Here is an 11,848-nt window from a genome sequence, read left to right on the forward strand (position 1 = left end):
TAATTTTATTTTCACTTGTGTCAAACAATAGACTAATTAATTAACTTTGATTATCTTTAATTGTTGAAGAATAAGAGTAAAAGTCAACAATATAATTCTAATTGTAATGTTGACTCTTTTTAGAGAAAATAAAAAGAAAGAGATTTACTATTTTTCTGCTTTTCTCTTTCTGTTTTTTTCTCTTCTTCTCTGTCTGTGTTTGTCTGTTTGTCTTTTTTCTGTCTTTTTTCACTTTTTCTTTTTCTTTCTCTTTCTCTTTCTCTATAACATTCGGTTTACTCTTGCACTTTTTTTCTCTTCTGCTCTCAATTGTCCTCTTGGTTTTATCTTTCCGTTGTTCACCGATCTCATTAATGAGACTATTTCATCTAATTCATTTATTGGAAGTTAATCTATGGAATAACTAATTCTATTGTTCATCATCATCATAAAAGTAAAAAAAACGAACATCCTAAATAATCTCTCTCTCTCTCTATCTCTGTGTTTCTCTATTTCTCTTTCTTCATTAACCTCAAACTCTAAAACCACCAAAACAACAATATCAACAAGGAGGTTGGGAAAAAAAGCTAACCAAATTTTCTAGAGAATGATGGAAGCTTGTGAGGAAAGTATTCCTGTCGATAGGCTTAAAGTGATGTTGAAAAATCAATTGGAATATTATTTTTCAAGTGAAAATTTATTTCGCGATTCTTATTTAAAATCTCAAATGGACTCTGATCAATATGTTCCAATCAGCACCGTTGCCAATTTTGATCAAATCAAAAAGTTAACCCGTGATATTGAACTTATAGTAAATGTCCTTAAAGGTAAGAAAAGAATAAGTAAAAAAAGTAGAGATTAGATTTTCTGTTTGTTTCTCCTTTACAAATCCTGAGGGTGAAAGAAAAGAAAATCTTGTTTTCATTTTTTTTTAGAATTTTGTTGAAATTTTTCATCTCATTTTTTTGTCTTTTTTTATCTGTCTCTTTCTGTCTCTCTCTGTCTGTTTCTGTTTCTATTTTTCTCTTTAACTCTCTTTTTTTATCATTTCATTTATTTCTTCATTTATTTTTCATTTCTTATCTTTTGGTTTTTAAAACGTAAAAAAACAAAGCACTAATTTTGAATATTTATTTTCTTGTCTTCTCTTTCTCTTTCTCTCTGTTCTCTCTTTTTCTTCTCTATAGAATCACAATGTGTACAAGTGGACGAAAGTGGTCAAAAAGTGAGACCAGTAAGCAAAAGATGTGTTCTTATATTAAGAGAAATACCTGAATCAACCCCTGTAAATGTAAGATGATAATAATAATAGAATGGTGATGAAAAATGTTGATATTAATTATCTTATTTATCTATATTAGGATGTACAAAATCTATTTAATGGTAAAGATTGTCCAAAATATGTGTCCTGTGAATTTGCCCACAACAATAGTTGGTATGTTTCCTTTGAATCAGACGAAGACGCTCAACGAGCTTACAGATATTTACGAGAAGATGTTCAAACATTTCAAGGTAAACCGATAATGGTGAGTATCTATTTACAATTCGTTCTCTTATTATTAATATAATTATTATAATTATTTATTATTATTTATAATTATTAAAGTAATTGATTATTGATTGTTAAATTAAATGAAATATTTTTCGCTTTATTAGGCTCGAATTAAGGCTAAACCAGTGATATCGAGTTATACATCATTTAAGAATGGAATTGAGTCAAATATTGGATATGAAGTAGCCTTACCTACAATGGAAAGTCCAGTTGATGCAAATAGTATTTTCAATCCAGCATTGGCAACACAAACTCATCCAGCTTATCAAGCAATTCCACCAGTATGTTCACTTACCTTTAATTTATCCTTTTAATAGATACAATATGTTGATTATAATCATGTTACTTCTGTTTTGGTTTATGTTGATGTTGATGTTGTTTTTTTTTTGATATTGTTGTGGATACTTGGATGATGAGAATGATGGTGATGAAATCTTATGATTTCATGTTATTAATGTATCACATGAGTATAACCTGAATGTTAAAACGATTATTAATCTTGAATTAATGAATTAATATTTGAAACACTTTGATTTGTTTCTTTTTCTCAATAGATTTTTCCAACTCTATTTACACCACCGACTACTATGCTTCACACATATCCTCCCCCAACAACTGCTCAATGTTATGATTTAAGTACTGTATTCACTTTAAATGGCCTATCTCCACATGCTGCTTTCAAACCAGTCCACAATAATAGACCCAACTGCCCGCCTTATGTATATCGAAACTCAAGGAAAAACAACAATAATAATCACTCTCATCACAGCCACAATCATAATCATAATCCTAATCATCCTAATCATCATAATCATCATAATCATAATCAAAATCATAACCCAAACCATAACCATGCTCATAACCAGCATCAGCATCAGCATCAGCACCAACACCAACATCAGAATCCGAATCACAATCAAAATCAAAATCATGGTATCAACAATACAAATAATCCAAATAATCCAAACAATAATAACAGCAACAACTCCTCCAATAATCATGCCAATAGTAATACCAATGTGAATAACAATCATCCAAATACCAATAATTATACTTCATCTATGCGATATTCTAATGCTAATGCTGATGTCGTTGTTGTGAGTGGTGGTGATGGGAATGGAAATGGAAATGGGAATGAAGGTGTCGGTGTCGATGTTGGTGTTGAATCAACTTCCGTTGCTTCAATAGCCTCTGTATCAACATCACCGAATACAATTTGTGAAAATGAGACACAGAATCAATTGGTTAAATCTAGTGAAGAGAATACAGATTGTAATATAACATTGAATCAAGGAGCGAGTTCTTCATCTTATAAGTAAGTGATGTTTTTGGAATATACCCAATGTACAATATGTACGAATTGTGTTGGAAGATTTTCTTTCCAATTACCAAGCTAATCAATATCTTTGTTTTTTCCATGAATGAAATAATCTAAATTTTTGTCTTACTTTCTCTCTCTCTCTCTCTCTTTCTCTTCCTTCTCTTTCCTTCTCTTTCCTTTTCTCTTTCTTTTTCTGTATTCCTCTTTCTTGCTTTTTCCTTTTCCTTTTCCTTCTATTTAAATAGATCGGGTAACAAAACTAATCAATCTGCTGGTGATAAAAGATCCAGATTTTCAGGTAAAAGTGGTGGTTAGTATTAATATATCATCATCATTCAATGCTTATTGTTATCATTTATTTATTTAATTCATTAATTAATGAAATGTTTAATTTGATTTGATAATTAGATTCAAGATCATCCAATTCATCTGTTAATCATGATGATGGACATTGGAATCATTCGAATTCGTATGGGTCAGGATATTATCATGGAAATAGAGGGAGAAGGAATTATAATCGTAAGATTTTTAAATGTTTGATTTACTACTATTTGTATCATTCACATGTATTTAATTCTGTTTCTTGAGAAGTTGGTTTAGTTTTCTTATCTCCTGTGTTTGTGTGTGTGTGTGTGTGTGTGTGTGTTAGTGTCTGCCTTGTTTCCATTAGCAATGTGCCTTTAAATAAGTTATTTTTGTCATGTCAAATACCTTTTTTAACATCTTCTTCTCTAAACCTCCTTGGTCTTAAAATATTTTTTTTCTCCTAATTTCGGTTTCTCATAATTTTTCTTTTCTTTTTCTTTCCATTTCTTTTTTTTGTTTCTCTCTTAGGTTCTGATAATCGAGATAAACAAGTGTCTTATGATAATGGCCTGAGATCATCAAATCAAGGATTTCATGGTTATCATGATGATAATAATAACTCTACTGGTGTTGTAGGTTATGTTGCACATGGTGGAAATCAACACAACATTAGCAACAATGGTAGTGTTGTTGTTATCGGTGGTGGTGTTGTGGGAGCTGTTGGTGGAAGTATTATTCCTGGAGGATCAGTTGTCGGTGTCGGTGGTAGTGTTAGCAGTGTTGGTGGTGGTGGTGGTGTTGGTAACAATGGTGGAAATGGTGGAAGTGGAAACGGATTATCTACACGAGGAAACAAAGGTGGTAATAGAAGGCGAAGAAATGTCGATGGAGATAATAGTAATAGTAATGAAGTTGGATCTTCTAATTATGCCAATGGGAAACACAGCAATGGAAGAAATTATAATTATAACAAAGGAAATCGAAATAATAGTAAATTAAAAGAAGAGAATCGAGAAGATAAAGTTACTATAGATTTTGATTTGGGTGCAGCGGCTTTTCCGCCTTTACCGGGTCTTGATGATGGATCAATTTCGTCAAAAAATGACAACAACTCAATTAACACTGGAGAAAATAATATTCCGTAAGTAGTAAATAGTAACGATGATTATTTCAATTTCATTTTAAATATTTGGTAGTATTTGGTAATATTTTGATTTGTTGATTGTTTTGGAATATTAATTTGGTTTGTTTTTTCTATGTGTTTTCAGGGACCAAACTAATTCAACAACAACAGTTATTGCTACAAATGCAACAACTACAACACTGTCAATAAATACTGATTCTAATATTAAAGAATCTTCTGTGATCAAATCTACTGGTAGTGTAAATTGTAATAATAATAACGGGTCTTTAGCTGATGTCGTAAGAGGCACAATGAAATTTAACAAGAATCAAGCATGGAGACCACTTGATGGACCACCGTTAGTTTCTACACAAGGTACATCGCCTGGAACAGTAGTTAAATCAGTTGATATGAAAGCTGATGCTAAACATCAACAACAACAACAACCACAAGGTCAAGGGAATAATAAGAAAGGTGGTGATAGTCGGACCAATACTGTTGGTGGTGGTGGAAGTAAAAAAGAAAGTGATGATAAACTCAAGAATGGCGACAAAAGCAATGTTGATAATAGTAGTGCAACTTTAAATGGTAATGTTAAAATATCATCAGTATCAACAGTCTCAACAGCATTAGCTTCATCATCATCTTCCCCATTACAATCATCTTTATCACCTCCTTCATCATCGTCATCATTATCTTCTCAATCACCTAAAAACCTTAAAGATGCAAATGTATCCAATTCAAATGTTACTACTACAACTATAAATTCAACTGCCAAAAGTAACGTAGTAGTAGTAGAAGTATTATCAAAATCTACAAAGAAAGATGATCCAGAAACAAAAGTAGTTGCTGTTACTTCAAGTGCAAAATCACCAATCACATGCAATCAAGGAAATAGTAACACTAACAACAACATTAATAATAATAATAATAATTCAAACTGTTCTCTTGTTACTTCATCATCTTCAAAAGTATCTACTGATTCTACAAAATCTGCCTCTTCTCATCATCAGTAACATCTCCATCTTCGTCTTCATCTTCATCTTCATCATCATCCACATGTTCAACTACAACTTCAGTATCATCGACGTCTTTTGCTACAAAAGCAGCAACAGCGATCCAATCACCACCAACATTATCTTCATCGTCTTCATCATCACCTTCGTCTACATCTACATCTGCATCATCTTCATCTTCATCTCGATCTCCGAATGTTCCAAACCTCGATTCAAACAGTTGTGATATTGATAATGATAATTCAAGTCATTTCAAAGTGCCGAAAAGTCCTCTTACTAAATCAAGTCCGCGCCAAACTAAAAATAATAATAATATTGTTAATAATAATAATAATAATAATAATAATAGTAATAACGATAACCATAATGGAAATAACTCTAAAAAGGAAAATATTATTACTAATAATCACAATGAAAATGTTAATAATAATACCAACAGTATCTGCAAAACAACAACAACAACAAAAGCAACTCAAACTCAAACTCAAATTCGAGTTCAAACTCGAATTCAAACCACATGAATAGTCCTAAAAGTGGTGAAAGTAAAGATGATCATCCAACGAGTTTCGTAAAAGCAGTTTCGTCTTCTTCATCTAAAGCTGATCGAAATTCAAAAGACAAAAGCAAAGTCTCAACAGTTAAAAGTGAAAAAGCATGTAATGGAATTGTCTCTTCATCGTCATCGTCATCACCTCCTTCGTCAACGAAAACAACAACAACAACATCGACAAGCAATTCAAAGCTCAACAATAAAATGAATTCTAAATCTAGTGGTGATAAAAAGGAAGATTCAGATCGACCAGATTCTCATGAAGAAGATGAAGGTATTAATTTGGACGAATCGAGTCACAGTAATGGAAAAAAGTTGACCTTTGCTGAAGTTGCTCGTCGTTCTAAAGCAAAAGCGACCGCAGCAAGTGGAGTGGAAAAGTAATGACCAGAATTATTATGTATAAGTGGTTTATGCATATTATGTGTCATCATCAATGAACATTTTTGAACTTTTTGTTTGTTTGCGTTTTCCAAACAAATACAAATCATGGGAGAATCGTCATTTTCCTTCAAACTAAATTACATTATCTATGGAAATGATAATGAAAACAACTACTAATGATTGTCTTCGTCAAAACCAATCACTAAAAAATCCAATCAAATCGATCTCATCAGCTAAATTAACATAATTTGTTTTCAATCATAGAAAAACAAACTCAATCAATTGATTTGACGTGTTGTGTTTGATCAATTCATTATCAGTCCGATTTTTGCCGTCTTGTTAACATATTTAATTAAGGAAATTTGAAAAAAAGCTTCAACTATTGTTAGACATTAATATCGAATCAATATTTGATATTATCATTATATTTTCATCATCGTGCTCATCAAAAATATCACTAATTTATAATTATGGGGAAAAGATTATTATTCAACTTGAAGAGCAGCAACAAAAAATGAACCGATTTGATTCAAATGAGATTGAAAATGAAGGAAATAAAATGAGTCAATAATTGTGATTAAATTGAAACAAAAAAAGCTCATTTTAATCAATCAATACACACACAGAAATCATGATCATTAGACTTGAATTATCGTCATTATCATTACCATTATCATTATTATCGTGATTGTTATCATTGTTATTTTTTGATAGTTACAATCGACAAATAGATAAAAGTGAGTGTGTGTTAATTAACCTTTACACTCACACACAGAAACAAATTGTGATGATATTTTTCAATAATCATCTTGTTCATCCGCTGAGACAACCTCAGAAATTTCTGAAACAACTTCTGAAACTGAGGTTGTCTTACTTTTGGGTTGGGCCCATTCTGGTTTAGATGAGATGACCATCTCATCACTTCCTCCCAGTTGATAATCTTTCTTTTGGACTTGTTTCAATTGATTACGATAATCCATCTGAGAAACACGAGCAGTAAACATGCGAATCTTTTCCAATCTAAATTCAACAATTTAACAAATGTAAATACAAAATTAAATGCAAAAAGAAAAAACAAACAAGAAGCAAAAGGAGAAAAAAAGAAAAAAAAAGTAGATCAACAATTAACAAAGTGACCAAGAAGTAATTTGAATATGGAAGGAGAGCAATTAAAGACAAAAGGACAAAATTAACTTACTGATTTGCTGTTTTCGAAACTTTTTTCAATGGTGGAATCACACTGATCGAAAGGAATGGAAAACAAAATGAGAATTAAAAAGTTGCTTTGTAATTAACGATTTTCTTTGATTGTACTTACAATTTTCCTTTCAAATCATTCACTTTCTCTTGTAACTCTTTAAGCTGTTAATCAAAACAAAAACGAAAAGATTAAGAAAAAGATTAAAATAAAAAAATTCTAATTATAATTACGATTTACCTCTAACTCCTTAAGACGAGTCGCTCTATCGAGATCCCATTTTTTACTCTCAAGATCTTGGACTCTTTTGAAATAGTCTTTTACGATTGATTGTAAGGTCGCTGTTAATTTAGAAGTTTGCAATTAATTGATTGTGAAAGAATTCGATCAACAATTAAGAATTACCTTCGTTAATTCCTTCCAAATTCTTTGGAGTTCCAGTTCTTTCTCGAATGATTCGTCTTCTCTCTTCGGCTTTTCTTTCTTGTTCTCGTTTCAAAGCTTCGGCTGCTTTTCGTCGAAGAAGATTCTTAATTACCAGGAAAGAATTAAATTAATTAAATGAAAAAGAAACAATTTATTTCTAAACTTACCCTTAGACGCTTTTTCCTCTCTGGTGTCATGAACCCTCTCTTCTTGCGAGCCTGAGCTTCAAGACGAGCTCGAACTTCAGCTTTCCGCCTCTCCTTTTCATCCTGGTTTCAGAATAATAATCAGAATAATAAGCAGAATCACAATTAGTAATCAAATTAATTAGAAAAACAATATGGCGTCTACAGAGAAACACAGAGACACTTTAAAAGAAACTAAAGTAACTCAGATACTTGGAAGGTAAAGATTATTATTAAATTTTGATTGATTAAATTGTAACGATAGTTAATGAAGAGATGAAGATGAAAAGAAGACAGGGAAATAGAAAGAGAAAAGAATTACCATCATATTGTTGAATCTTTTTTATTTCCACAAACAATTGAAGAGAAAAAGTTAATTCACAAGAAAAATTATCTAACAAACCAGTGGATCGTTAATAGAGAAGAGATTGAGAAAAAAGAAGAAAAATTGAGAAGAAAACAGAACCGATAGAGAAGAGAGTGGGAGGAGGAGGTGAGGGTGGAAAAGAACCATGAAAAGATGAAGATAAATTCCCAGTTTGCTAATAGAAATCATCTTTTCTCAACCACAGCCACCACCCTCTTCGCTTGGGTAACTGTTGCACCGATGTAAACACCGATCACTTTGAAGACCTAAATAGGTATTTGGGTTGGTCTATTGGCTGATGATTCCAAAAATAAGTTCAGTTCTTCATGGGGAATGTTTATTTAGGAGAAAGAGAAAAAAGCAAAAAGAAAACATCAACTTCCATAATTTAGAAGAGATTTTTCTTCTACATCTTCCAAACTGTCAATAGAATCTTCAACTTCTGATGAATGTATTTCTCTCTCGCTCTCTCTCAATTTCCAATCGGTTTCAGCAACTTCAACTTCTTTCATCACAATTAATGTGATCCGACTAATCAACTGGATTAACCATCGAATCATTTTAACGTAAGAAAATGTATTTTGTTTACTTTTTGTGTTGCGGTTAATCAAATCCGATGGAATAATTTAAATTTTCAATTTTTGTGTCACAATTGTTTAGGATATTAGACAATGTGAATTATAAATTGTCTGGTTAACAGCCAATTTATTTTCCTTCATTTTAATTAACTGTCGGTTTTAACGTGAGATATTGATGATTGTTGAGTTTAGTTTCATTTTTTTGATTCTATCATGTTTGATTAGGTTATTATGTTTCCGTTTCAGATGAAATGTTCCGAATTGAAATAATTAGTAATAGATAGTTTTCGTTTTTTTTTACACAAAAGTACGAAATGGATTGAATTTTTTAATTAATATCCAGTCGCTGTTATATTACTTTAGTTTTGAATTAAAGTTAAATTTGAAAAAAAATTTACTAGATGGTGTTGGTGATTCTTATTAGAATTCATCATGCTTAGAATCGGACTTTTCTTCATCATCATCATCGACATCATTTGCTGTTTCTTCTTCCTTGTCAATTTCTTCGTCTTTCTTAGTTTCGGCTGCAGCTTCAGCGGCTTTTCTTTCCTCTTCGTCTTGTTTCTCTTTCATTTTCTTTTCTTCTTTTACTCTTTCTAAAATTTCATTCAAAGTTTCATCGGCTTCCTTTTCACTGTCGCTAATTAATACATTGTCGAAAATGGTTCCAGCCTTAACTTGCCATAAATCAAAACCAACTCCACAAACTTCAGGGTATCGGTAAAGTTTATCATCAGCAACATATTCAGGATTATCGATTTCAGGATGAACCCATGGTCCTTTATAAGCTGGATTATCGATTTGTTTTGGTTTCCATTCACCTGAAGAAAATAAAAATACGAAAAAAACATAATGAGAAATGAGAAATTGACAAATCATTATTTTTCAATATATCGCATGAATAATGAACAAAGAGAAAGTGTTGAAACATTCATTCTTTCCATCTCTCTACAGGTAACTTGCTTACTCTCACTCTTACTCTCAGTCATTCTTTTTCTTTTTCTTTTCCTTCTTTCTCTTACTCTTACTTTTACTCTTACTTTTATTCTTTTCCAACATTCTTCTAATTGAATGACTTTTCTTTTCTCTTACCTTTGAATGCAGGATTATTAATTTGTGGTGGTTCCCATTCACCATCCATCTCATCATCCCAATCTTCGGGTTTAGTGGCATCAGGATCTGGAATATATTCTGGTTGTTCCCAATCTTCGGGTTTCTTGTCTTCTGGATCATCAATTTTAGCTCGGTCATCCCAGTCTTCGGGTTTCTTGGCATTTGGATCCTTAATTTTCTTTGGAGCTAAGAAGTTCCAATCTTTTTCTAATTCACCCTTTTCAACGGTTTCACCATCGATTGATACTTTGTAAGTGTTGTCTGGTTTAACAACCAATCGATAAACATGAGTATGAACATCATCTTTACATCGAATGTCCTTATTAATGAGCAAGTTTTTTCCTTTGTAATTGAAAATTGCATGAACTTTTTTGGTTGCTGGACCACAGATATCAGGTCCGAACATAAGTAAATAAGGTGATTCACCATGAAGTTGCTTTTGATCAAGTGAACAATCAAATACTTTCAAGTATCCACCACCACAGTCAATGTTTTGTTCATGTTTAACTACAAGTGCAAAAGAAACAATACAAATGCGGAAAACAATTAATAAAACAAATGATGATATGGTAACAACATATTGATTGGATGAGATTAGGTTGCATAGTTATAATAATACATGTAGATAATCAGATAATAAATTTAAATTTCCAATACTCTACAGTACAAATTAAGACACGTTTACTTAGTTAATTGTTTTGCTTTAAACACATTTGATTGAAATAATTCTTCAAACTAAAATCTAAATGCTGGTTAATGTTAATGTAGGCGATATTGTATACGTCACACACCCAAACCACATTTACCAGGGGAGCAAGAAACTTAATATTCACCAGTTACTCTGACTCTGGACAAAGACTTAAATTGCCACGTTGATGAGATACTATGGGATCAAGATAACACTTTAACCATAGATAATAAATAATCATGGCAATTGAAACAACTAAAAAAGCGAAGAAAAGAAAAGAACAAATGAATTACCTGAATATTGAATGACCAGATCTTTTCCTTCATTATCAAATTTATTATCTTCAAATTTAGCAGAAAGCCCATAAAATCTGGCATCTTGTGATGTTTTGATTCCTTTGTCTTTCAAGTCATCGCCATAAAATTTACCGGCAGTCCATTCGAATTTACCAAATTCTTTACCCGAAAACTCTGATTGTACCCATCGCTTATCCCAACTTGGAGAATCAAATTCTTCTCTAAAATAAACAGTTGCACCAATGCCAGTGGCCAGACAGGCAAATAGAGCAACTAACAAGTTTCCAGTCATTACCTAAGTTAGAAACAAAATTTAATGTAAATTATAAATTAACGAATCTTTCATAAAAGTGGACAAAGGTAGGTGACAATTAAGATTAAGAGAAACAATTGTGAGAAACAATGACAACCAGTGGAAAAGAATGAAAGAAAACACCAGAAACAAGACTTACCTTTGAATGTAAAAAGATCTACAAAGAAACAAACAATTATTGCAGTGAGTTAATTAAATAGATTTTGGGGAAACTAAAGAGTAAATTAACCAATAGAAAAGAAAAGACAAACGGACACAATTAAGAAATAAAAACCATTAATTAATCATCAATTAATCCCAACAACTCAATCTATTAACTGATCAGATTTTATATTCTTCAAGTCGAGACAAAACTCATTCTAATCATTTCCAAGTGTAACAATCTCATTGGTCCAAATTCTTTTGCGCATGAGCACAATCAAAATGCTCTTTTCTTTTCTTTTTAATTATCTA

At 31.5% G+C, this 11,848-nt stretch overlaps 4 protein-coding genes across 5 annotated transcripts; 2 read left to right on the forward strand and 2 right to left on the reverse strand.

Moving 5' to 3' along the window:
• Window positions 1-242: 242 nt before the first annotated feature.
• Window positions 243-6,522, forward strand: LOC128393757 (probable cyclin-dependent serine/threonine-protein kinase DDB_G0292550). 2 transcript variants are annotated; one of them, XM_053353972.1, is made up of 9 exons: window positions 243-806; window positions 1,167-1,270; window positions 1,341-1,505; window positions 1,636-1,812; window positions 2,086-2,846; window positions 3,098-3,162; window positions 3,261-3,371; window positions 3,687-4,299; window positions 4,427-6,522. In XM_053353972.1, exons 1-9 carry the CDS (start codon window positions 587-589, stop codon window positions 5,295-5,297), a joined length of 3,087 nt encoding a protein of 1,028 aa, XP_053209947.1. In that variant the 5' UTR covers window positions 243-586; the 3' UTR covers window positions 5,298-6,522. The 2 variants fall into 2 exon arrangements, with proteins under 2 accessions (XP_053209947.1, XP_053209948.1); XM_053353973.1 differs by having other exon boundaries at window positions 3,098-3,150.
• On the forward strand, window positions 5,815-6,522 carry LOC128393770 (uncharacterized protein DDB_G0271670-like). Its single transcript, XM_053353984.1, has one exon. It carries the CDS (start codon window positions 5,815-5,817, stop codon window positions 6,229-6,231), a length of 417 nt encoding a protein of 138 aa, XP_053209959.1. The 3' UTR covers window positions 6,232-6,522.
• A 286-nt stretch (window positions 6,523-6,808) lies between these two features.
• Window positions 6,809-8,554, reverse strand: LOC128393767 (troponin I-like). The gene is made up of 7 exons (XM_053353981.1): window positions 8,363-8,554; window positions 8,023-8,124; window positions 7,835-7,958; window positions 7,670-7,770; window positions 7,550-7,593; window positions 7,430-7,471; window positions 6,809-7,251 (listed from the first exon to the last, which is right to left on the reverse strand). The coding sequence occupies exons 1-7, from the start codon at window positions 8,366-8,368 to the stop codon at window positions 7,029-7,031; spliced, it is 642 nt and encodes a 213-aa protein (XP_053209956.1). The 5' UTR covers window positions 8,369-8,554; the 3' UTR covers window positions 6,809-7,028.
• Window positions 8,555-9,269: 715 nt separating this feature from the next.
• Window positions 9,270-11,747, reverse strand: LOC128393762 (calreticulin-like). The gene is made up of 4 exons (XM_053353977.1): window positions 11,535-11,747; window positions 11,080-11,377; window positions 10,078-10,605; window positions 9,270-9,806 (listed from the first exon to the last, which is right to left on the reverse strand). The coding sequence occupies exons 2-4, from the start codon at window positions 11,372-11,374 to the stop codon at window positions 9,406-9,408; spliced, it is 1,224 nt and encodes a 407-aa protein (XP_053209952.1). The 5' UTR covers window positions 11,375-11,377; window positions 11,535-11,747; the 3' UTR covers window positions 9,270-9,405.
• Window positions 11,748-11,848: the final 101 nt, after the last annotated feature.

Source organism: Panonychus citri, unplaced genomic scaffold, assembly GCF_014898815.1.
Source record: "Panonychus citri isolate SS breed McGregor unplaced genomic scaffold, ASM1489881v1 Contig00138, whole genome shotgun sequence".
In the NCBI taxonomy this organism is placed as follows: Eukaryota; Metazoa; Arthropoda; class Arachnida; order Trombidiformes; family Tetranychidae; genus Panonychus; species Panonychus citri.